This window comes from Canis aureus, chromosome 38, assembly GCF_053574225.1.
Source record: "Canis aureus isolate CA01 chromosome 38, VMU_Caureus_v.1.0, whole genome shotgun sequence".
NCBI classification, from domain to species: domain Eukaryota; kingdom Metazoa; phylum Chordata; class Mammalia; order Carnivora; family Canidae; genus Canis; species Canis aureus.
This window is the reverse complement of record NC_135648.1, coordinates 1,696,987-1,722,181: the sequence shown is the minus strand read 5'-3', so window position 1 is coordinate 1,722,181 and position 25,195 is coordinate 1,696,987. Positions and strand designations below refer to the sequence as shown.

The 25,195-nt window shown below is 61.5% G+C and overlaps 1 protein-coding gene across 2 annotated transcripts; it reads left to right on the top strand.

Annotated features, from left to right (window-relative positions):
* Window positions 1–425: 425 nt before the first annotated feature.
* Window positions 426–23,841, top strand: CFAP45 (cilia and flagella associated protein 45). Of its 2 annotated transcripts, none has more exons than XM_077886559.1 (12): window positions 426–486; window positions 5,782–5,907; window positions 8,374–8,510; window positions 10,471–10,615; window positions 10,835–11,005; window positions 11,908–12,086; window positions 13,755–13,884; window positions 17,337–17,483; window positions 19,628–19,741; window positions 20,459–20,652; window positions 23,078–23,302; window positions 23,638–23,841. In XM_077886559.1, the coding sequence occupies exons 1-12, from the start codon at window positions 484–486 to the stop codon at window positions 23,714–23,716; spliced, it is 1,650 nt and encodes a 549-aa protein (XP_077742685.1). In that variant the 5' UTR covers window positions 426–483; the 3' UTR covers window positions 23,717–23,841. The 2 variants fall into 2 exon arrangements, with proteins under 2 accessions (XP_077742685.1, XP_077742683.1); XM_077886557.1 differs by lacking the exon at window positions 426–486 and adding an exon at window positions 875–915.
* Window positions 23,842–25,195: the final 1,354 nt, after the last annotated feature.

The following is a 25,195-nucleotide window of genomic DNA, read 5'->3' as shown; positions in this document are numbered from 1 at the left end:
CCGGGTGCATCAAAGGGACCCGGGGGCGGGGCCAGGGCGGGGGGCGGGGCCGGGTGCTTCCGCGGGACCCGAGGGGCGGGGCCAGGCTGGGGGCGGGGCCGGCTGCCTCCGAGGGACCCGGGGGGCGGGGCCAGGGCTGGGGGCGGGGCCGGCTGCCTCCGCGGGACCCGGGGGGCGGGGCCAGGCTGGGGGCGGGGCCGGGTGCGTCCGAGGGACCCGGGGGCGGGGCCGGGGCTGGGGGCGGGGCCGGCTGCCTCCGAGGGACCCGGGGGGCGGGGCCAGGGCTGGGGGCGGGGCCGGCTGCAGCCGCGGGACCCGGGGGGCGGGGCCAGGCTGGGGGCGGGGCCGGGTGCGTCCGAGGGACCCGGGGGCGGGGCCAGGGCGGGGGGCGGGGCCGGGCCGGCGCGCTCTCGTTGCTATGGTAACGCATCAACATCCAGCGCCAGGGCGGCGTGGGGGCTGCAGAGGCGGCGAGGCGCGGAGATGGTGAGGTCCCGGGACGAGCCGGGAGCGGATCTGGGCTGGGGCTCTGAGCGGGGAGCTGGGCAGCTGGGGAGGGAGAGGTGGGTCAGCGCCTGGGGTCAGCGAGGCCCCGGAGCGAGGAGGACACGCCTAGGAGGAGCAAGGGAAGTCCCGAGGAGGGTCCACGGGAGGACTCGGGGTGCGGTCTGTAGGGCCTGAGAACGTGGGGTCGCGGGAGCGGGACCGTCTCTTCCCGTCCGTCGGGCGGGGGCCCCCAGGGCTGGGGCTGCTGGGATGCGGGGCAGCCGCCGGTGGGGAGGCCCCACGCGGGGTTCTAGGACCTGCCCGGTGCCGCAGCCAGCGCCAGTGCAGGGGTCACCTAGCGCTCCTCTGTTGGCAGGTCTTGGCTCGCTCAGGAGGTACTCAAGTCCTTGTGAGTGAATGAATGGGCAGGTCGGTACCAGGTTTGAAAGACTGCGGGGAGGAGGCATTGGGTCTGCTCCGCTCCTGCGGGCCTGGGGTCCCCGGGGTGGGAAGCACGGTGCAGTGGCGAGGGTCCTCGACAAGCGCCCCGGCCTGGGAGGAGCTGTGAAGTGTCTGGGTCCCAGGGAGGACCGTTGGCCCCTGAGGCATAAGGGAGGGACCCAGGGTAGGCCTTGGAGCCTTGGGGTGTTGGAAGTAACTTTAGATTTTCCGGGGCACACCAGAGGGCCAAGGCGGTGCCTTGACTGTTCTGTGGACACGTCGCGTGCCCATGGGTCATACTGCATTCCTAGGGGTTCAGAATCCTCCTGAGCAGGGATTTCAGGAGAGCTTTGTTAATTATGACACAAACAAGTCCCCAACAAAGAGCAGCTCCCAATTCCCGAGGACTCCGTACGCTCTTGCAGTTGGGATCCCCTTTCACTGCTCCATTTAATGGTGCACAGTTAATCCGGGCTCTCCGCAGTGCTTCGTGTAAGTCAGGCTGTCTGTCTGTGGGGGCCTAGCATCGTGCCTGGCGTCACAGCTGGCATCACAGCTGGCATCTAAGGACACATGGTAACTGTTAGTTCCTTTCTCTCCTGTTTAAAAATTCATATTTTCCAGTGCAGATTATTTTTAAAAAATATTGTATTTATTTATTTGAGAGCGAGAGAGCATGAGTGGGGTGAGGAACAGAGGGAGAAGCAGACTCCCCTCAGAGTGGGGAGCCCACCTGATGCTGGACTCAATCCCAGGACCCTAGGAGGTGCTGAGCTGAAGGCGGATGCCCAATTGACTGAGCCACCCAGGTGCTCTTTTGAAGTGCAAATTAATCAGTGAATTGCACTTAGGCTAGGCTTGTGGGCTTGAGGGTACTCAGATGGGATTCCCCGTGGAAGGTCCACTCGGGGCAGGTGTCGGCCTGCTGACCGAGGCCCCCTGAGAGCCCTTGGACAGGACTGGGCCTGCGGGCACCTTTGAGAGGCCAGTGGGCCAAGTTAGAGATCTCGGCCCTTTGGCAGGATGCATGTGTGTATGTGTGTGTGTTGCTGCTCACTAGCTTTTAAGAGTATTTGGAGGAGTGGGGGGAGGTGCTGGTGGCGTTGGGGAGTCAGGGGCTCAGGGTGAAGCAGATTTCCAGGACTCTTACAAAAACACTGAATAACACAGTCCTCCAGAAGGAGGGGTGGGAGCTCACTAGGAAGCCACCTCTGGATGGCGGCACCCCATGGCCAACCTTGTCTCCCATTTGAGGAAAGGAGTGTGCCCTGAGTGGATCACGCGGTAGAAGGCAGGTGCCTGGTGCACGGGCATCCTCACCTTCTTGGCAGCCAAAGTCCACAGACAGGGAAAGAGCTGGAGGCCTGCATTTGCCAGCCCGCGGTGACCGTATGCAAAATGGGAACTGGATCGCAGCGGGGAGAGGACGTCCAGGAAAGGACGGGCAAGGTCTTCTTTGTTCAGTGGACAGGTGTTACGGTCACGCCAGGGAAAGTCCGTCGCTGTCTGCGCCGACCCAGTGGCAGCTCGGTCTCACCGGATTTGAGCTGCATGCACTGGATCCGGGGCGCCCAGAGCTGCGGTGTGTAAGCGCTGCCCTCTTCCGTGTCCAGAGTCAGGCTGCAGGCCCGCGGCCCAGTTTTGTTTTCAAATAAATACAGTGTGTTACCTACACGAATAATTACCTACTCAACTGCAGGAACTTATTCACTAGGGGAACCATCTTAAGATAATGCTCACCCCGCATTTCTGTTCAACCTTTTTTTTGGCGGACATTCATTTAATAGGCACTCGGGGTGCGTACCCTCCAAACAAACTTTTTCGCAGGAGCACTTACCTGTTTCTTCTAATCTGCTTTCTTCAAAACTTAGGGTATTATGGAGATTGTCCTCTATCGATGACAGAGTGAAACTCATCCCCTTGACCAGCTGATCTTTCCCCAAATTCCTAGCAGTGGCCAAATTCCTGCGGTCCTGGGGTGGGATGGTATTTGAAGAGAGGGAGTCAGCTAGGTCAGCAAGATGAAAATATCAAAGCCGGGCTGGCATCTTTATCCATCCCCCGTCCTCATCTTCCCCAGTGGGACTAGGCAGGCTGGTGGCCAGGCGCTGCCCACCCTGGTGGGCATGTTTGTTGGGTCACACGCCAGAAGTAAAACCGGCCCTTCACTTCCTGAAAGGAGCGTTTGGCTACCGTCTCTGGCCTAGAGGGATCTAACTTTCCATTTCTGCTTGGTTCTTCATTTTTTCTAGTGCTTTTACACAGTGACCTCCCTAATCTCCGTAGTTACTCTTGGCAAGAGCGGCCCTCCTAGCCACGGTGCGTGGCTTGTGGCTTCAGAGTCAGCATTTCCCCCGGCGAGGCTTCTCAGCCACCCAACCCTAGAGAGCTTGGTGTTTCCCTCTGCCCTGCCTGGTGGCCACTTCTCTGTGGTCATCTCTTTTCCTTCCTCTGTTCTGACTTCTAGGCTCAGGCAGTACAGTATCTCCTGAGTGACTTCCCCTGGACCTGGGTACGAGGGTGCAGGAGAGAGGCGACTGGGTCTCAGCCCTGCAGGAGCCCGTGGGCCCAGTGGACACCTGAGCGAAGGGAAAAGCGGCAGGAGCGCTTGGAAAGAAGCAGGAGAACACATGCACAACCACAATAATCCTTCCCATCTGTATCCCAAAGCCCTCTCGCTGTGTTATTTGCCACAGTGATTTGGAAAATGTGGAGTTGGGGAGTGGCCTGGAGTCGGGCTCCTTCGGGGAAGTGGCCCGTGGCCCTCAAGGGGCCCTCGCGCTTGGTTTCTCTTATTCATTCTTCAGCAAATGCACGCTGAGCTCCCACTGTGTGCGGGCATCACAGCTGTGTGCTTCCTTCCCTGCAGAATTCACACCTGCCTGCTGGTCCAGGGTCTTCCTGCCTTTTCCCTCCCGATGCTTTCCCTCAGTCCCACCTGCGGAAGGTTCTATTCATTTCGTCTTATTCTATTTTTGGTGGAAAGGGGAGCAGTTGCTCACCAGTAACTACAGAACAGCCTTCAGAGCCTGTTATTAGGCGTCCTCGGGGCTGCTATATTTACCCCCAGCTTTCCTGCTCGGCTGTATCGGGGCTGCCCGAGGCCCTACGGGGAGGCTCCCACCGTAAGCCTCTTGCTGGCGGGGCCAGGAGTGAGGGGAACCACACACACAGCAGCGCTCACCTGGGGGATAATCTCCTGATTTCGCGGGAAAACCTGGTGCAGGTGCAACAGGTGCCGGGGCGTCTGGTCGGGCAGATCCCAGAAAGCTTTCAGAACGCGCCGCCCAGGGACACCCGGGGGGCTCATGGTTGAGCACCTGCCTTGGGCCCAGGGCGTGACCCCGGGGTCCTGAGATCCAGTCCCGTGTCGGGCTCCCCGCGTGGAGCCTGCTTCTCCCTCTGCCTGCTTCTCTTTCTCTCTCTGTGTCTCATGAATAAATAAACAAAATCTTAACAAAACAAAGCAGAACATAGCATCCAGGGGTTAGTGGCCTGAAGCGACCGGGTCCATCTCCCTCTCTCCCCTGTTCCCTTGGCGGCTGCTGATTCCCAGGCTTGGGAGACCCCAAGTGTGTAGCTCATGCCGCCGAGATATCCCAGCTTAGAGAACCTGTGGGGCAGGTTGGCTCTCCCGGAGGGAGATTTGGATCAGCAGCTGGAGCTGCTCCGAAGTCCTCGCAGGAGCCACATCCTGGAGACAGCCTTGTCTCGGGACTGAGCTGGGTTGGGGGAACGGAGGTGGTTCCGGTGTGCTCAGTTGCAGGTGACGGAGCTGGAACTGTAATTTAAGGATGGGGGAGGGGGGCAGGTCCCGAGGGGATTGTGGAGAGCCCCCCCCCCCGCCCCCCGGCTGGGAAACTGTGCTCAGAAGCCCCGAAGCTGCAACCAGAGCCAAAACCACAAGGCAGACCTGGCCTGGCAGGGACCCCTGATGCACCGCTGCAGGCCCAGCACTGGCAGCTCTGTGGGGTGCGGCGGCCTTATCAGCACGGCCCCAGACGCTGGGTATGGCTGGCACCGCTGCCTCTCGGCCTCTGGCTCAGGGCCTCTGATGGTGAAGCCGAGGCCCTTTGCCCGGGCTCAGAAGGCGCGTGGCTGCTGTTCCTAGTGTGTGTAGCCAGCCTTGGGCCTTACGTCAACTCCTTGGGTGAGGAATTCTCCAGATATAGGAAGACACTGGTTGGTTCAAAGCTGTCGGGCGCCTGCTTTAGGGGTCCCAGGAGTGGAAGGCACACAGTGGACCCCGTGAAGCAGTTTTCTGATAGCGGGGGCCATCACTCACCCTCCACCCACTGACCTTTACTGGGCGCCCGCAGTGTGTCAAGCAGCGGGAATGTGGTTTTCCATCCCCAGTGTCCTCTGGTCCCTGCCGTAACCTTGAGAGCTCGTGGAGACACGGAGGAGGTCAGGTTGTCGTGTTGGTAGTGAAAGGCGGCTCAGAGCTGAGGCTGAGAGGCCTGGGGTGCAGAGGATGCTCCTTTGCTGGGGAGGCAGCGCCGATGGCCTCACAAGAGAGTGTCGTGTTGGGAAACTGGGACCAAGAGGACAAGGCATCATCCTCTTGCCATCGCCTCCCTCTGTCCCGTGCATGATGGCCTGGCCTCCTTCAGCCCTGGGACGAGGAGATGCTCCTCCTCCCTGAGCTGGTGTGCTGGCTCCGACCCGAGGACCCCCTGCGTCTGCGGCACGTCTCCTACGTCTCCTACGTTGCAGGCTTACGGCGCTTTCCGTCCGTGGCTGTCCCACACGCCCACCCGCTTCTCCCCAGCACGGGCTGGACGGTGTGCACTTGCCCAGGGCCTAGAAGACAACTCAGTGCTGATGGCCCGAACTTTCTGCCTCTCCCTGCAGCCGCTAAGCACCACGGGCGTCCTGAGCTCCTCCTCCACCACTTCCAACAGGTCGAGGAACCGGACTCGCTATCGGACCAAAGCCGTGAGCTCCGAGGTGGATGAGAGCCTCTTTGGAGGTGCCAAGGTAATGCTCACCAGCACCCCCCACCCTGAGAGCCAGGCCCTGGAGGCAGTGACCCAGGCTGGAGTCGCTCAGGGTGACGCTAGCACGGGGCAGGCCGTCCCCTCTCCCGGGTGGCTCTCTGAGGGAGACCGAGCAGCTGGACCCACCCAGTGGGGCCCAGGTGAACAGGGGTGCCTGGCTCTCTCCACCCCTGCAACCTTCATTTAAAATCTGTGGTAGCATCGAGGGGGGCTCTACTGCAGGGAGCAGATGGCTGCCCAGTGGGTGCCCCAGGATGAAAACGTTTGAGGGCTGCCAACCGAGCTCGTGGACGACCCTCCGTCCAAGCGCAGCATCGGAGCAAACCACAGGTCCTCCGGGGTGCGTTGGCTTTGGGAACCCCCAGCAGGTCTTCACGGGCAGTGTTGTCCCCACTGGGAGGCCGACAGCATATTCCGGGCAGAGAAGGGGGGCTAGCTAGAGCACGCCCCGAAATGTTCCATCACACGGCAGGTGCAGAAGGTAGGGAGACAAGGACAGAACGGGAAGGGGACGTGGAGAGAGCACAGCGAGAGACAGAGGGACAAAGGGGGGGACGGGAAAGACGCCAGAAGCCGTGGGAGCGCTGGGTGCACCCCTCTGAGGCGGGCAGGCGGCAGGAGCCGAGCGGACGTGTGTGCTCCTCCCTGTCCTCGCCCTGAGCCCAAGAGGACTTTCCAGGGGCACCTGGGTGTTGGGTCGGCTGAGCGTCCAACTCCTGGTTTGGGCTCCGGTGTGATCTCAGGGTTGTGAGATCGAGCCCACCTCCTCCCTCCTCCAGCTCCGCCCGGGGGGTCTGCTTGGGGATCCCGTCTCCCTCTCCCAATGCCTCGGCCCTCACTCCAGTCGCCCGTCTCTCTCTCTCCCTCTCTCTCTCGTAAATAAATAAATCTTAAACAAACAAACAGGACTTCCCAGAGGGTTCAAGACGGCTCCTTTCTCCATCTGGTGACCCCATCTGCTGCAGGTTTCCTACCCACAGGGACAGAACCGAGCGAATGCACTGTCACTTATGGACAGGTTTTGTTTGGGCCCGTGGAGTGTCTTCCAGGGACAGAGATGAAGGTCGGGAGATGGCCGAGGTCTCCAGCCCCAGGGGCAGGCGGAGATGCCCCTGTTCCTGCCCGAGTCTTTGGCCCTATTGCTGGGGTGGGGGGGCATCTGGAGTCTCTGAGCCGGCAGCAGGGGGCAGAAGTGGCCTGTGTCACGCCTGAGTCGCGCACCCCCCCTGGAAGCAGATGGACGCCAGGTGGCAGTAGCACGCTGGGGACCATCGAGCCGAGTGAGCTCGGGACCAAGGGATGTCCGCTGCCAAGGCCTCCCCCTGCTTCCACCCGGGGTCACGGTCGCTGCCTCCACAACAAATCATATTCTCTCCTGTGTTCAATGTTTTCCTGAAACAAGTGGTTTCATTTTCTTATTATTTGACTACTTCACGGTTGGAACATTTTGGGGGAAAAAAATCGTGCATTTAATATGCATGACCGCTAGCTCTGACTCCAGGACTTCCACACCACCTTCCATGTAAAGGCAGGTCTCTAACCTCCTCTGTATGATTTTGGGGGGGTGTCGGGGGGTGGACCAAAGTAAGTTAATCATAAGGAAGGATTAAAAATCCTGAATATCACAGATTGGATGAGTCTGTAACAAATTGTATTATCTGACACCGCGGTGTGGCCCAAGGGAGATCATGATTTCTTCCTTCCTAAGTCATGGAGAGAGGAGACCCCAGAGACCCCAGATGTTCATTCCTGATGGTTTTAGGTCAGGAATGGACACACACTAGCCATCCCCATCCACCCATCCATCCATCCGTCCATCCATCGATCCGTCCCTCTGTCCATTCCTCCGTCTGTCCATCCATCCATCCATCTATCCATCCATCCATCCATCCATCTATCCATCCATCCATCCATCCATCCATCCATCCATCCATCCATCTATCTATCCATCCGTCCATCCATCCATCAATCCGTCTATCCATCCATTCATCCATCCATCCATCCGTCTATCCATCCATCCATCCATCCATCCATCCATCTGTCATCTATCCATCCGTCCATCCATCCATCCGTCCATCCATCCATCCATCCATCCATCTGTCATCTATCCATCCGTCCATCCATCCATCCGTCCATCCATCCATCCATCCATCTGTCATCTATCCATCCATCCATCCATCCATCCATCCATCCATCCATCCAGGGTATTTGCAGAAGGCACGGAGGAGCCTTGTTTCTAGAGGAGCTGGTCTCTGTTGAACTCACGCAGCCGCGTTCAAGGGCAGAGCATGGTGTAGCTCTCTCAGTGCCCCCACAACTCTCGGCAGTCCCGCGGCCTGGGCCCCGGCCAGCCTTCTGTGCCCCTGGAAGGGTGGAGGGAAGGGGGGGCTACCCTTGAATAAGTGGGGATTGACCAGCTTCTAAGCTGTCCTTCCTGACCCTGCAGCCTCCGGCCCAGAGTGACAGTCCCATCGTGCTCCTCCGAGATAAGCATGCCATCCGGAAGAGTCTCACTGCCCTGGGCTTGGAGCACAAGCCGGAGACCATCCAGCTCATCACCCGGGACCTGGTCCGGGAGCTCATGTGAGTGCCCAGGCGCAGCACCCTGGCCTCGCGTCCCTGCCTGCACTTCTGCCCCGATGTGTGCTCTCTGGTCTCATCCTCATGGTTCGGCCCCACTTCCATCCTTTTCATCGCTGCTGTTCGCGTCCTCGCTCTCCTTCCTTGCTGTCTTGGCCTCTCCTGTTTCTGCCCCTCTTGTCTCCATTCTTGGATCCTCGACTTCTTCCTGTTCCCCGAGTCGGGGCTGCAAGGGGGCCCCCCCACACTGCCAGAGGGTCCCTGCTTGGTAGTCCTCTCTGAGCCGCCCTTCACGCTCCTGGTGAAGGGCAATGGTCCAAATGAGCCAACTCCTGGCTGCAGCAGGAATCTGCAGTAAGGGAAGCGGACCGGATGCTAATAGTCACTCTCAGGCCACGGGAGGAAATTCCTGGGCTCTTGGGTTCCTTTGGGATTGACTCAGCTGGGCTTCTTGGCTGGAGCTGCCCCCTTGTGCCCCGTGGGTTAGGGTTAGCTCAGCAGCGGGAACTGTCCTCCCAGCTCCGGACCTTCTGATGTCTGTGTCATCGGGCTGGGGCAGCGTGGCAGGGACACAGCTCCAGGAGCGCGGTCCACTTAGCCCCAGCAGCAAATGGCCTGGCCGGCTGTGTCCCACAGCCACTTGTGGGGGGAAGGAAGGAGGGAGGGGAGGAAGGAGGGAAGGGAGGAAGGGAGGGAGGAAGGGAAGAAGGGAGGGAGGGAGGAAGGGAGGGAGGAAGGAGGGAAGTGAAGAAAGAGGGCAGGGAGGAAGGGTGGATTCCTTGGGGGGTGGCTAGTCCTGCTGTCTCAAGCAGGTGAGTCCTGGTGGCTCTGGCTCCCAGGCTCCCAGGCCCAGCCCTGGGTCCACTCACTCAGGCCTCCTCCGGGACGGCCCAGCCCCCACCCCCACAACACGCGCACACACGCACACACACGCACGCACACACGCGTTTTATGAGATGAGGTTTCACTTCCTGCCTCAGACCATCTGCGTCTGGCTGCCGTGTCCCTGTTAAACGGCCTCACCCAGAAGCAGCGTGATTCCGGCCCCTGCTGCTCCTGCCTCCATCCTCTGTGCCTGCCAGTTGTTTGTAATCAGTATAATTAGCTCTTGGTTTGTTGAATGCGCTGGGCGGCTCGGAGGAGAGGTCCGCAGCCATGCCTCTGACTGTTGTTGATCAGAGATTTTAATTAATATTTAGGGTTCAAAGCTTCTCTCCGGGCCGGCCGGACAGGACAGGGATGCTTAGGTTTCTCACAGCATCCGTCTCAACCTTGTCTGGCGTCCCCCTTGCCCTCTTTATGTCATCCTTGAGGAATAAGCTCTTATTTATTTATTTTTTTAAAGATTTTATTTATTTATTTATTTATTCATGAGAGCCACAGAGAGAGGCAGAGACACAGGCAGAGGGAGAAGCAGGCTCCCTGCGGGGAACCCAATGCAGGACTTGATCCTGGGCCTCGAGCCGAAGGCAGATGCTCAAGCACGGAGCCACCCAGGGGTCCCCCACTTTGTAAAGTACCGTTTGCCACGCTGGTTTGGGCTCTCCCTCTGGGCGCAGCAGGGCGCCGGGGCTGGGCAGCCAACAGAGTCTGCATGGGGGGGGGTCCTGCACACAGGCCGTGAGAGCAGGGTGGGGGGCCTCTGAGGAGCGGGCTCTCCACGTGGCTGGGGGGATTGGCACGTGTGCCCATGGGGCAGGGTTTCTGATGGTGGCGCAGGGAAGGTGACCTCCGCGCTAGACCCATCAGCAGAAGTCTTTAGGATGTCTCCGTGTGGCCGGTCCCTTGGCCAGGGCCCCTCCTCCCGGGTGGGCCTGCGGTGCCGCGGGTGACGTCTCCTGCTGGCAGGGTGGCACTGTGGGGCGCTGGCCATGGTGAAGGGGGGAGGAGGGCAGAGCCCCGGCTGCAGCGCAGGGCCGAGGGCTTCCCCGCTGCTCCCCACTGATGGTGCATCCCCCCGCAGCGTGCCCACCAAGGATCCCTCCGGAGAGTCCCTCATCATGAGCCCCGAGGAGTTTGCACGCATCAAATGGGCGTCCCACGTCCTGACCAGGGAAGAGCACGAGGCCCGGGAGCAGGCCTTAAGGAAGGAGAAGGAGGCCATCGTGGTAGCTGCCCGCCCGCCCTGGTTCCGCAGGGGGAGGGGAGCTCTGGGAGGGGGGTGTGTGTCTGGGCCTGCGTGGACACCAGACACGGCGCAGGGGGGCGTGGGAGCAGCAGGGAGCCGGCCAAGAAACTCTGGTTCTCCCAGCTGGTGGGTGAAGGCACATTGGGGTCGCAGCAGGTGGCCTTGGTGGCCCGGCAGCACCCAGGACACTGTCCCCTAGGATGCGGTGACCGCCCGCAAGAAGGTCATGAAGCAGAAGGAAATGGTGTGGAGGAACAACAAGAAGCTCAGCGACCTGGAGGAGGTGGCCAGGGAGAGGGCCCAGAGCCTCCTGCAGAGGGCCAACAGCCTGCGCCTGGAGCAGGAGGAGGAGCTCAAGGACCTGAGCAAGGTACCCTTGGGGCTCCCTCCTTAGAGCTTGGCCTCGCCGCCCCCCCCCCCCCCCCGCCGCGTCCTAGGGGCAGGATGCCCTCGGGGGGGGGGGGGCGGGCAGGTGAGGGGCTGAGGTCCCGGTGGGACTGGGGACTGGCCTCGCCGCCTGCCGGTCATTCACCCTCCCTGGGCCTCACCTCCCGTGTCCAAGGATAGCGGTGAGGCCACCGCGCAGGGTGACGGCAGCGTGGCCCTGCCTGCCCTTCTGTCCTGGTGGCTCAGTCGCAGCCGCCCGGATGCCCCCCAAGGTGCTTCCCGTAGCCCAGAGCCTGAGGTCTAGTCGGGGGCCCGGTTTGTTTCTCATTTGCGTGTGGTTCCCTTCCCAAGCAAGTGAACCCCGCCGACCCCCACCTTGTCTCCCAGGCAGACAGGCCTGTGCCTCCTTTTGCTTTCCAGAGCTTGCTCGGGGCTGGCCGTCCCCTGGTGTGTCATGTCGGGCTCTTCCAGCCTAAAAGTCTAGTGGCGTGGCCTGTGCGTGAGTGCTTTAGTCTCCCTGAGGAGTAGAACGCAGGGTCTAATCTTGGGGCTCGTGGGTCCCTAAGGGGGACCTTGAACCTCTCAAGTTTTCTGGAAATTCCATGTGTATGTATGTAGGTGCATCCTGAGGACGGAGCCCGGGGCTTCCCTCGCATTCTCCAAGAGTGACCCATGACCCCCAAACACGAAGACCCGGTACCCCGAGAGGGGCTACTGTGGCTTCTCCTTGCACAGAGCGGCGTGTGGCGGGAGCCCAGGAGGAGTTAGTGTGGCCTGCGTGTGGCCGTGCGCGTGTGGTACCCTGCTCTCCCCAACTCCCGCGCCCCATGGTGCGTCCCTCCCTACCCTCGTGCCTACAGCTGGTGCCACCCTGTCCCCCCCCAGATCATCCTCAACGCCAAGTGCCACGCCATCCGGGATGCCCAAATCCTGGAGAAGCAGCTGATTCAAAGAGAACTGGATGCGGAGGAGAAGCGGCTGGATCAGATGATGGAGGTGGAGCGACAGAAATCGGTTCAAAGGCAGGAGGACCTGGACAGGAAGAGGAGGGAGGAAAGAATCCGGTAAGGAGCTGGTTTTGGCATCTCCCTGCGGTCATTCCCACGGGTCCCCAGGGCCGGGCGGCCTCACGGAGATGTCGCCTGGAGAACTGCAGGGCCTCACGATCGCGAGGCTGCTCCCTGCACGGTCACGGGTGCTTCACAGTCCGGCTGCGCAGCCTCACGTCCCCCCACCCCGCCCTCCCCGCGGCGTCCCCCCCACCCCGGGGGCCCCCAGCACCCAGACTGCGCTTTTGTTGTTCCTTCCGCTTTGAATATTCTCCTCTTTCCTTTTCCCCCTGGAAGACACTTTCTCTTCTTTTAGCCTGTGGCTTTGCTGTCACCTCCCCTGGAAAGCAGCAGGTTGGCAGCTCCCGTCCGCGCCCGCCACGCGGGGCTTGGCCTCTGGCAGGACGGATGGCGGCTCCCTGGCCCTCCCCGGAGGACGCTGAGGAGCGGGCTCTCCACGTGGCTGGGGGGATTGGCACGTGTGCCCATGGGGCAGGGTTTCTGATGGGTTCCAGGGTTTCATTGGGCTTCCTCCAGCTCCCGCGCCCCCACTGCGGTCGGCCCGCGGCAGGTGCTTCACACGCGTTAAGGTGATAAAGTCAGTCCCTGTCCTTTTGCGGAAAAGGACAAGTAAATTTACCGGATCGGGTGAATTACCGAATCACAGTGTCCCGGGGCCCGAACACCCACTGCTTAGTGTGCGTTACGCTGTCCCCCTCCGATGCCGCCGCCCCGAGCCAGTCATCTCTGCACCTCCAGGAGGCTCCCGGCAGGCCGCGGTCGGCTCCCTGTAAATGTGAATTTAATGGCTAAGTGACTCTTCATCTTCTGCATAAACAGCTCCAATTAAAGAAAAATCTCTGCCTTGTTAGGCCGCCCGAAGGCTCTGAGCTGGTCCTTACACGGAGCCCCAGCCCTGCTCCCGGACTCCTTTGCTCATTCCTCCCAAGTATTTCATCTGGAGTCAGGAAGCCATTCAAGGGCTCCACCTGGACGGGACTCCCCTCTCGATCTCCCCCTGACCCGTGCCTTCTCTCATTCCCGTAGCCTTTACTCATCCGTCATGGGGTCTGGATGCTTCTAAGTTTGCAGTCATCCCGACCACACACGGGGAGTCACCAGCATTGCTGATTGTAGACTCCGGTTCTCTGCTCTTTACTGTCGACCTGGGGCATCGCTGAGCCGAGAGGCCTGCTCAGCGCCAGCCCGTGCACCTGCGCTGCGGGAGCCGTGGCAGGCGGGACAGGGCCTGAGCCACACGGCGAGGAAGTGGGGGTGGGACGCGGGACACGGCGCCAGCCGACGCCCCTGGGCTTTCCAACCCCGTGAAGCTGGCAGAGGACGTTAGGTCCCCGTGACTGTTCCGGGAGGGCTTGGGAGGTCGTGGGATGTCGGAAGCTCTTTACACACGGCAAGGCAGAGGAGCAGTGCATGTGTGGGGCGCACTCCTGGGCAAATGAATGAAGAAGGGAAATTTCAAGGTGGGGCGCTTCGAAGAGAGGGAGGACGGCCCCCTCACGCCCCTCGAGAAGGACTTTGGGCTCACGAAGGGGAGCGCTGTTTGCGGGGCGCTGGTCAACTTTGTCCCCGGGACGCCTCCAGTCTTGGGGGTTATTTGGGTGGAGGTGGGGGCAGAGGCACGTGGACGTGGGTGTCTAAGCCCTTCGCTCCCCTTCGTCCTAGAGGAAGACGGCACATTGTGGAGCAGATGGAAAAGAACCAGGAGGAGCGGTCGCTGCTTGCCGAGCAGCGGGAGCAGGAGAAGGAGCAGATGCTTGAGTACATGGAGCAGCTCCAGGAGGAGGATCTAAGGGTAACAGGCCAGACAGACAAAGCCAAATTCCATCAGCAGCGGCGACCCAGCTCTCCAAGATTTGGGGGTGCCGGGGGTGGACCGCTTTCCCGTCAGGCACGTGATGGTTTCGCAGCACAGTCGCCATCAGCCTCTATCACGGTGTCGAACGTTCATTTGGCCACGGTGCCTACTGGGGACCGAGCAGGGATGTGGACAGATGCTGTCCCCGCCCCCCAGCTCCGCCCCGACCTGGGGACTTGGGGTCTGAGGCCAGCACACCCGCGGACGCGGACGCAGAGGGCAAACGCAAGCTTGTGCCTTGCACACGTACCCGCGGGGGTGCTCGGTAGCCTTCCCGCAGTCACCGAGGGGTGGGACGCACTCGGCAGACGGACAGCAGCGTGTGCTAGGCCCGGGCTCCCTGCTGTTCCCTCAGCGTGGTTAGCTGTGTGGAGGAGCCAAACCATTTCCCCCCCATTATGTCTAAATAAAATGAACAGACGTACCCGTTGCAAAAGAAATGATGGCCTTCCCGCCCGAGCTAAGCTAAGCAGATGCAGAGGAGCCTCTGTTTGCCTGCCCGGGTCTGTTGCAAGGCCCACGGGCCCCTCTGCACCAGGAAACTTTGGGGCATTTATTCTCTCTGCCTCCCTGAGCGTGTTTTTTTTTTTTTTTTTTTTTTTTACCTTTGAGAATGTTTATACCCGCAGCCAAGCTGAAAAACTTGCGTCTCCCCCAGCCGTGCCTCCCTCACATTCCATGACTGTGACGCGCCTTCGTGGCTCGTCCCTTTGAGGGGCACATACATACGCGGCAGCGAGTTGCCGATATCCAGACACGTTGCTTCTAGGGGCTTTGGCCCCCGTCTCTGCAGAGCAGAGGCCTCCTCTTCCCAGGCATCAGTACTGTTATCACATCCCCTCATAAAAAACAGACTCCAGTCACATCGTTTAACACTTCATCCACAGCCAGATTTCCCCAATTGTTCCAAAAATGCGTTTTCAGTCGTCTTTTTTCTCCTACGCGGGGTCCATTCCACGTCCCTGCCTTGCAATCACGTAAGCCTCCTTCGTCTGCTTTGACCCAGAAGAGTTCTCTCCTTCCTCCCTCCCTTATTGCATTTTTTGGCACGGGGTGGGGGGTGCTGAGGCCCCCAGGCCACTTGACTTGAGTGTCCCCCATTCTGACCTGTCAAGTTATTTCCTCGTGGGGCTTGTACTGTTGGAGTTTTCTCCCCTCCCCCCATTAACGGACTTAATGGACAATTAAGTTGGTCCATGAGTGTCATCTCCTAGTGATTGGATGGTGGTGATGGGGGGCGGGGGTGCCTTGAGGGTCCAGGGACAGCCTCATAGTTACACGGTGTTGAGGGCCCTTCGAGGAGCCAGGAGCGAGGAAGAGCACCTGGAGAGTCAGGAAGGGCCGGGGGGCAGATAGCCTCGTGGATTGCTCATGGAGGGGGCCCGAGGGCCAAGACGCCAGAGAGCAAGGGAAAGAGCCAGGAAGGGGAGGTCTGGGCTCAGCATGCGGGGAAGGGGCGGGGAGGGAAGACTGGGACACCTAGATTGTAGGAGGGGGACTTGGTGGCTCGCTGACACAGTCCCAGGTGTCCACGTGTCAGCACCGTGACACGGTGTGCGCCGTCGTTCTGTGGCTGTCTGGATGGGCACTTCCCAAGGTTCCAGGAAGTGTTGTTATCAGTCGACTTTAAGGTGGGAACCTGTGTCCCCCCAGCTCAGACCTGCCCCATCACCTCGGGGAGGTGGAAATTAAGTGAACCACCAAAACCAACACGCTGAAAAGCAAGTAAATAGGCGAAGAAGTCAGCCAGGCAATATGTGGCTGTGTCTATGTTGTAGACCAGGGGTCCGCAGGTGCGCTGGTCAGTGGCCTGAAACCAAGCAGGGGCAAGCACGGCAGGCCTAGATCTGCAGGCACCGGGCGGGGGTGGGGGGGTGGGGGAAGCAGATAGAAAGGAAAGGAAGACGGGGGAAGGGGAAGCAGAGGGGAGAGTCTGCGGGCCAGGTGGGAAAGGTGGGGTGAGTGAAGAGGAAGGCAGGGGAGAGTGAGGCGGTGCCGCAGCCGTGACACGCAGGCAGGCCCACAGCCCGCAGGCCCCGGGGTGGGGGGGCAGTCAGCTCCCTCTCCCCAGCCCTGAATCATGGCTGTGAGTCAAGTGAGTCAAGCTCCGGGAGAGCCGGCCCGGTTGCCTTGGACAAGTCAGGGCAGAAGCTGGGCTGAGGGCTGAGGACGGGCTGGAAGTCCAGGGGGGGCGGAGCCTTTGGGAAGTGGACGGAGCCGGAAGCAGCGTGTGTGTGTGTGTGTGTGTGTGTGTGTGTGTGTGTGTGTGTGTGTGGCGGGTGGGGGGACTTGATGGCTACAAGAATTCGGAGGCCTGCAGCGGCGATTGGCGGGGTGGGGGGGTGGGGTGGGGGTGGTGGGGGGGTGGGGGTGGATGGGTAGGCCGGCTGCACGACATTCAGCTGTGACCTGAGAATGTGCAAGCTCGGGTGTGCTTGCAGGGGCTTTGAAAGGCTCAGGCTCCTTCCTTAGAAGGGATCTTGCCACACCGGTACCCTGACCTCCGTCATGCATCGTCTTTCCCCGTCTACCATTTTTGTTCTCACCTTTTCTCACAGGCCACTCACTCTGGTCCCCTCGCCCCTTCCCTGTTTGTTGAGCATTTGCTGTTTTCCTCTCATTGGGCTTCACGTTGGCAGGGAGGACGGGGAGTGTGACACGGTCCTCGTCCTCCGGCAGTGGCGGGGGCCGGATAAGCACACAGGAAGGAATGAGGACCCACAAGGCCGCGCACAACCAAACCCCAGGAGGTGTGGCACCGTCCTGAGTGCAGAGGGGGACTCAGAGAGGACGAGAGGACTGGACGTTGAGGGGTGACCTTCCAGAGAGGATTGGAGCTTTAACTTAGAAAGACCAGGTTTCAAAATTGCGGCTCTGGTTTGTTAGCTGGATGGCCTTGGGCCGTCACGACACGACAAGTCGGGGCCTCAGTGTCTCCATCTCCATGAGGCAGATAACAGGTTCTACCTTTCAGGCTTTGGGGACATATTTGGGTTTCGGAGATGGGCTATATAACGTGGCCAGAGAGTAGAAAATACTCAAGTAGGGCAATACTTTATTATTTCAAATCATCGCTGTTGACCAGAGACTAGAAGCTAGGGCTTGGCTAAGGAAAGAAATTGGAGGCAGGAGGAAAGACCAGGAACAAGGGGCAGGACTTGGCGTGACACGTGGAGACACCGGTCGGAATTTTCAGGGCCTCCACTTCCCCGAGAGCTCGTCTGCACCATGGCAAGTGGGTGCAGACCCGGCCATTTGGCTGCGAGGGGTCACTGGTGGCGCCTGAGAGAGCTGCGGGGCTGGGGGGGGGGAGCGGGCCGCAGACGGCGTCGGCAGGTCTCTTGGTCTGGGCCCCTTGGACTCAGAGGCTGTCTTCCCTCCGACGGCAGGACATGGAGCAAAGGCAGCAGCAGAAACTGCAGATGCAAGCGGAGATCAAGCGCATTAATGACGAGAACCAGAAGCAGAAGGCAGAGCTGCTGGCCCAGGAGAAGCTGGCGGACCAGATGGTCATGGAGTTCACCAAGAAGAAGATGGTAGGTTTCTGAGGCCCGGGACTCGGGGCCACGAACGGCACCCGAGTCAGGGGAGAGGGAGGCTGAGATCCAGGGGCTCGGCAAGCCACGCGAGCGTTCCCCAATTCATGCCCCTCCTCCTCCTCATCTTGGCCAGTCCGCTGGTTCCTAGCAGACACCCAAATTAGGGCATTACTCCTCGTTAACACCTTTGATTAGAAGCTGGATGAGGGTCAGCTGCAGGCCGGGAGGGAAGTGGAAACTCTCGGGAAAGTACAGTTTTGCGGATTCCTCACAGCTTTGCGTAATGACGCCCCCGGGGAATCATGGGGCACCAGCTCCATAAACTTTTTGTGGAAATTCCCAGATCGGGAGTCCTGTACTGGGTGCTAGACTCTGAACGTAGGGCTTTTCTGTTCGCTGCTGTCGCCGGGGAAGCCGGGAGCACAGCATGGGGCACAGGGCGACAGGGAGACGCCCCGCGGACTTACTCAGCAGCCAGGCTGAGTGGCGGGTGATTGGGGTCAGCGAGGACGGGAGGGCAAGAAAAGCTTCGCAGCCCAGTCTAGATGGAGTGAACGCGGGATTCAAAGGGGTGGGAAGGGCTGAAGGTGACACGAGCATCATTGGGTCCCTCACGTGTTGGTTCTCCCGCCTCCCCCGTGAATCCCGAGGCTCCCTGGTGACAGAGAACGCGGCGTACTTCTCCGTTGCGGGGATGACGGGCCGCTCCAACAGCAGACCACAGCTTGGGTCTTGGCTTTGGCTTTCTGGGTGAGACACGCAGGTGACAGAGCAAGAAGGCAAGACAGGACCAGGGCGGTTGGTGTCCAGTCGGGATCACGCAACTGCCGTTGGTTGGGTGCTTAGACTGTGCAAAGGCCCTGTGCCAAGTGCTTTCCGTGTGGTCTCCCCGCGCTGGCACGACACTTGGTCAACCCGACTCCAGGTGTCCTACACGCTTCACCCTGCGTCCAGTTTGAAACTGGGCCGAAGGGACTGTGGAGTGCGCGGAGCTCAGCTACGGTTTCCCTGGACGGGCGATGGCGGTGGTAACGAGCCACGTGTAGGAGCCGGGGAGCAGCTCTGCTGGCCGTGGTGCTCACGGTCCATGAGGTGCTGAGGAGACGGGGAGCTGCGAGCAGCTGTCGGGGGACACCTGGCACCTTGCGCAGAGCCAGGCGTGATGAGGAAGGGGAGCCGGGAAAGGGCTCCAACCGCAGAGGGGCTCGGGCTTGGGCACGGCCACAGCCCGCTGCAGGGACCACGTACACCCCGAGTCCATCTCTGACCCCACCGTGGTCTCTGTTCTTGCCTCGTCAGAGCCACGGGCAGGGGTGGGTGCTGGGAGCCTCCAGACCTCCCTGCCCCGCCATCCAGGGCGCCGTGGAACCCAGGCCGGCTTGGCCACACGGCCGCCTGTGCGCAGCTCGCAAGCAGGCAGCTCGCCGGGCGGCACGGAAGCCTGCGCAGGGAGAAGGGCGGCCACGGGTCCTTCTGGATGGGGGATCACGCTTCCACCCAACTCAAGCCGTTAGTCTCATGACGACCAAGAGCGGTGGTTGGGAGGCCGGCTTTGGGAAGATCTGAGGGGTACGTCCTGTCGCTCAGAGAGGTGGTAAGGGGAGCTAACTGATGGCTGCCGACCGCAGGGGGACGGCCCAGAGGCGCTGGGCCACCTGCCCGGGGGCTAATGAGACAACTTCCACCTGCCGCACTTTACAAGACAGGCAGGTGCCACAGTGGCTCCTTGCAGAACCGCGGCCCAGGGGCCTTGCGACTTAGACGTGGTCTGCACTGCGGTGGGAGGGGCGTGAAGGCCGGGCCTGGGACGCTGGCGTTCAGGTCCTCTTTGGTAGTTGACTGGCTATGCGATCGTGGGCCGGACTCTTGACGTGCGTGAATGGCAGCTCCCACACCTATAACACCCGTCTCACGACACGTGATAGGGGCCCTCTGGGATCATGCAGGAGGCAGCGATCTTCAAGGACAAAGCCGTTGGTAACGCCGCTTGGCTTTATTCATGCATCGCTAGGTATTTTGCCCTGACCTTGAAAAGAGTCAGGGAGCGATACAGGGGGACATACCGGATAGACCACGCCAGGGACTTTGCTCCTCTGCGAGGCTGGGGCAACGGGAGCTACAAGACCTTCTGTCCCCGGCAGGCTCGAGAAGCCGAGTTTGAGGCTGAGCAGGAGCGAATACGGAGGGAGAAAGAGAAGGAGATCGCCCGTCTGAGGGCCATGCAGGAGAAGGCCCAGGACTACCAGGCGGAGCAGGTACCTACCTGGTCTCGGCTTCCCGGGGCCTCCCTGGCCCCCTTAACCACCCTGACAGCCTGCAAACCGACCCGAAAGGCAGGGGTGCAGCTTACCTAGGCTTGAGTGGTCTGGGGGTGCAGGGGGCGCTGCCTCCTGTGCCACGGCTGCGAGGACGGGGCAGCGTGTATGTGCCCAAGGTCTGAGGGGAAGGTTTTGGCTGCTATGTAAAGAGCTTTCGACCTTAACTAATCACTGAAATGTGGCGTCTCCAGCATTAGCAGTTTTTATCATTTTTTTAAATTTTTTAAGAATATTTTATTTATTTATTCATGAGAGACACAGAGAAAGAAGGAGAGACACAGGCAGAGGGAGAAGCAGGTTCCCTGCGGGGAGCGCGATGCGGGACTGGATCCCAGGACCCTGGGGTCACGCCCTGAGCCGAAGGCAGATGCTCATCCACTGAGGCCCCATCATTAGCAGTTTTTAAAATGCAAGGCGACCGCAGGACCTCCTGGAGGTGTTGGGAGGGTTAGGGCAAGACTTGGGGTCGGTGGTGAGGGAGGTCAAGCTGAGAAGCTGCAGGGTATCTTCCAAACACAAAGTTGTCCAAGGCTCCACGTGCCCTTTCCGGCAATAACCTTGCCAGAGATTCGCGGCTCTCCTCGCGTCCGCGGCCTGGTGGGCGCCCAGGTCGGTTTACAGCCTCACGGGGCTCCCCACCTTCTCCTTTCCCAGGATGCCTTGCGGGCCAAGCGCAACCAGGAGGTTGCAGACAGGGAGTGGCGCAGAAAGGAAAAGGAAAACGCGCAGAAGAAGGTGGAGACAGAGGCCAAGCTGCGCAAAAGCCGGCTGGAGCAGGTGGCTCTCAAGGAGCATGCTCTGGCCGTTCAGGTGCAACGGGACCGGGATGAGTTCGAGAGGATTCTTCGGTAGGTGGGGCTGAGCCCCTTGGCTCCCTTTCCTCGTGCTGTGGCAGGGGCGGCCCGCACGGCGCGCCGAGGGGCTCGCTGGCCCGTGCACGGACGGACGTGCGATTGTCTTGCCGGGGACAGCGCAGTCCTTCCTCCTCGATGGACGGAGCTGAAATGTTCACACACGGGGATTCAGAGCCAAGAGGTGTCTGAGCAGGGGTTTGGAAAATAGCACCTGGACTTGTCTAAGGAGTTGGGTCTTACTGGGATTATTTATCCTGGAGGATTGAAGGCGTCAGTCAAGTGCCCATCTGGCCCCTCTGGGGGCCCCCGGCCCGTCCCCACTAGCTGCGGCGCCCGTCAGCTCAGTGGCTTTCCCTGCCCTCGAGGGTCGCGCCTCGGTCTCTGGAAACCTGCTGCAGGAGGCAGCTTCCTTAAGGGCCCCGCGGATTCCGCCGCCGGGCACCAGCCTGCCTTCCGGTGTCTGCTCTCTCCGGCCTCCGTGCCCTCGGACATCCGTGTTGCCATCAGCAGGACCTCATGCACAGGAGTGGACAGAGACTGGGGTCCTGCTCTTCCGCTGACCCATTTGTCCCTCCGTTGCTTCGTTTGCCCGGAGCCTGCGCCTAGCCACTCAGCAAAGCGCGACCAGCCCTTCGGAGACGTCGAGCTTCTCCTGATGCTCTGGGTTAGCATCTAGACCTGGTGTCTCTGGGGCCACGTGACCACCAGGGCGGGTGTCTTCAAGCGCCAGGAGCGTCTCTGCCTGGCCAGCAATCCAGCTTTGCCTACTTCTAAAGCACGGCCTCCCTGATGGGATGGCCTCTGTACTTGCTTCCTGCTTCTGGAGGGAGGCCTGCCGTGGGCCCTAGGCCCGAGGGCTAAGCAGCCCCGGCTCCCCTCCCCCGCCTCCCCTCCCCAGCTCTCCTAAGCCCTGGACCCAGGCTCCACCTCCACAGATGCCCTGGAGCGGGCGGGGTGAGGCCCCAGGCAGCAGCGGGACCTGGAGCCTCCCAGGTCTTAAGGCGGCCCCGAGGTCACAGCCCCAGCCCCGTGAAGGGCTCAGGCTCTTCCCCATGCAGATTTCCCGCTGCCTGCCAGCCCAGAGGCCCCCGAGTGACACATGTGGGCTCCCGCTTCCACCCGTTTCCACCTGCTTCCACCCACTTCCACCCTGGTGGGAAACAACAAGCACCGTTCTCTACATAGGAAAAGATAAGGGCAAGGCGAAGGGTGAAGCTTCAGCTATCACGGAGGTGCCTGAGCAGCGGGGTTTGGAGTCTCAATGGAGACGGGAGGGGATGTCGGCGGGGGTCTCCTGACGGACTAGGGGCCCCTGGAGGTGCACAGGGGTTACTGAGAGTCGAGCGGATGTGGTTTCTTGGGTCTGGGGAGAGGGCTGGCCAGAGGGAAATGAGTAGGTGACAGAGCTTTGGGGAGCTTGGCTTGGGGTACCAGCGCCCTCAGGGCGGAGGAGCAGGCGAGGAATCCGCGCCCGAGATGCCTCCATATGTTGGTTACGCCGAGAAAGAGCTAAGACGATAGCTCAGAGTGGCCCAGCTCAGCGAGCGTTTCCCCCAAGATGTGAATACATTTTATTTGGGGTTTTTTGGAGCCTGTCCGGCCCACCTTGACTGCTTTCCCCGGGATATTGGGGCCCACGAAAATCCCCTTGGGAAGAGGCTCCTACAAGGAATTTGCAGAGCGGGCGCATTAGGAGCGCTGAGCGACACGGGCGCCAGCTCCTGCCCCCGACCCGTCCGCAAGTAGGAGAGCTAGCATCCCCGACGCCAGCCCTGCTCGCTGCCAAGCATCCCCTCTGCGGTTGCGTTGTTGCCATTATTATTGTTCGTGGGAAAGAAGGAAGGAAGGGAGAGAGAGAACGAGGGATGTCTCAGGACAGGCTAGGGGCCTGGAGCGGTGCATCGTTACAGGAGAAGAGTTGGGGTCATGGCTTCCAGCGGGTGAAACCCCGAGTACAGGCCAGCTATGTAATTTGCGGGGCCTGGTGAACTCATGAGAATGTGGGATCCCTTGTTTGAAAAGGAGTAAGAATTTCTTTTTTAAAAAATATTTTATTTATTCATGAGAGACACACAGAGAGACAGAGACCCAGGCAGAGGGAGAAGCAGGCTCCATGCAGGGAGCCCATTGTGGGACTCGATCCCGGGACCCCGAGGTCACGCCCTGGGCCAAAGGCAGATGCTCCACCGCTGAGCTCCCCAGGGGCCCCTAAGAATTTCTAAACAGCGCCTGAAGAGCATTAAAGCAAGCGTGGGGACCCATGCTCCGGGTGCGGGGCCTGGCTGAGGCTGAGCTCGGAGCCGCAGAAGGCGGGGGGAGTGTGCAGGACCGGGGTCTCTGAAGCCCCCCAGCAGGCTCCCGGGCCTCTCCCCGCTGGCCGCCCCGCCCAGGCCATTCAGCAACCCTGTCCCTCCTCCAGGGCGCAGAGAGAGCAGATTGAGAAGGAGCGGCTGGAGGAGGAGAGGAAGGCCACCGGGCGCCTGCGGCACGCCAACGAGCTGCGGCGCCAGGTGCGTGAGAACCAGCAGAAGCAGGTGCAGGACCGCATCGCCACCTTCGAGGAGGGCCGGCGCCTCCAAGAGGAGGCCCAGAAGCGGCGTGAGCGCATCGATGACATCAAGAAGAAAAAGATCGAAGAGCTCAGGTGTGCCTGCCTGCTGTCCCCGGGCCCGAGGGCGGGGTGCGTGGGGGGCAGGGGCCCGGGGCGCTGACAGGTGCTCTGGGAGGGCCCTTTCTCCGGACTGGAGCTCGAACGGGCCGTTCCCCCTGAGGAGGTTGCGGCGGAAGGCTCGGGGGCCCGGCTGCCCGGCTGTCTGGGAATGCCAAGGCAGGGTGCTAGGGTGCTAGGCCCACAGGGGAATGTGTTTGGGGGATGGACTGTGGGACCGGGGGTGGGGGTGCTGTCCCCAGGTCGTGTGAACCCACCCGAGGCCGGCGCCCTGCTGCCCCCGTCACTCCTGCCCCGCGATCCCCCCGCAGAGCCACCGGCCTTCCCGAGAAGTACTGCATCGAGGCTGAGCGCAAAGCCAACATCCTGCCACCTGCCTCTGTGAGCTGAGGGGTGCTGCGTGTCCCCAGGGGCGCCCACCTGCGGGGCACAGGACCTGCCCAGGCTCGGGGTGTCCGTGGCTGCCGCTCACCAAGACATTTTAGTTACAGAATAAATTTATTCTACTTCTTTAAGGAACAGCCCAGCTTTCCTGGGGGGCTGTGGCCCAGGGAGCGTGGGGGTGCTGAGGTGTGAGCCAAGTGGGCTACGGGGGCCTGGGCCGCGGGCGGTGTGATGCTCGGCGGCAGGGGATGCAGGGTGCTCGCGCTCTCCGGCCTTTTGGGGGCCCCAAAATGCTCCACCTGTGGCGCACCTGCTCCCGGTTCGGGCCTAGCTCAGGGGCATTTCCGGGCCGGGGGCTGGAGCTGTGCTCTCAGGAGGGGCTGGGGCTGCAGAGGCCGGGCTCCTGCCGGGCTCCCACCCGCGACGGCGTCGGCACCTGTGCAGGGGGCGCATCAGCACCCGGACCCACCCTCCGCCCTCTCGGGCCCCGCAGGCCGGGGCCGCAGCACAGACACCCGCCGTGCCCCCGGCATACCCCAGGCCCGCCCCTCACCCAGGCCAGCCGCCCCCTCGCTGGCCCCGCGGCCCCTGCTGCCTGTGGTAGAAACCTCCCGTGTCCCCCGAACGCTCCGTCCTTCATTCGCTCGCTCGGCCCTCTGGGGGCCGCCTTGGCTGGGTGCGCGGCCGGGCTCGTGCGGCCGACCGGCCTGCCCGGTGGAGCGCCCATCTGGGCCAGTCTGCCCCCCGCCCCCCCAGCTGCTCCCCACCACGTTCCTCGTGCCTTTAGGATTAGCCTCGCCTCCTGGAAGCACCCCGATGACCGGCTCCCTGTGGGCTGCAGGGCTGGTCCAGGGAGGAGCTGTACGCGTGCCCCGGGGGGAAAAGGCTTGCGTCGGGCTCCCAGCTCCACGGTGTCACCCTGCCCCCTGCATGCTCCAGAGCCCAGCCGTGCCTCCCCCATGGGTCCTGCTCCCCAGGAGGGCAGAGGGCAGCTGCTGGGCGCGTCCCTGGTGTTTACAACGCCGGGTTATAAGGGCCTCGGGCAAGAGTCCTCTTCATAGGGCCCAGAGAGAGTGGGCAGGCCGGCCGCTCCCGGTGCTTCCTCTTTCTCCGAGGAGCCTCCCCAGGTGCCTCCTCCACCTGCCTCGCCCCAGCAGGCCAGCTGCAGGGGGTCTCCCGCCTTCCTGCTGGAGCCCCTGAGTGGGCCCCTCCTACCTGGGAAGCTGCTCCCCCTGGCTGGGAGGGGTCCCCCGATGCGCAGCCCAGCGCCTCCGGGAGTCTGGTGCTCCTGTGACTGGTGCATGTGCTCAGCTTCCCTGGGAGGAGCTCCAGGCAGCTGATGCCCGCGGGGACCAGCAGGGCCCCTTCCCTGGTGCAGGGGACCCTCCCTGCCTGGAAAGCCAGCGGGGCCTTGGTGCCTGGAGCCTGCCCCCAGATCCGCACCCGAGGCCCCCACCTCAGGGCAGGAAAACGGGCCTCCCTGGA

Excerpts from the sequence above, each read along its gene's own strand:
- CFAP45 (XM_077886557.1), top strand. Across the intron at positions 13,885-17,336 it reads TCCAGGAGGAGGATCTAAGG|GACATGGAGCAAAGGCAGCA; the intron begins GTAACAGGCCAG and ends CTCCGACGGCAG. Across the intron at positions 23,303-23,637 it reads AAAAAGATCGAAGAGCTCAG|AGCCACCGGCCTTCCCGAGA; the intron begins GTGTGCCTGCCT and ends ATCCCCCCGCAG.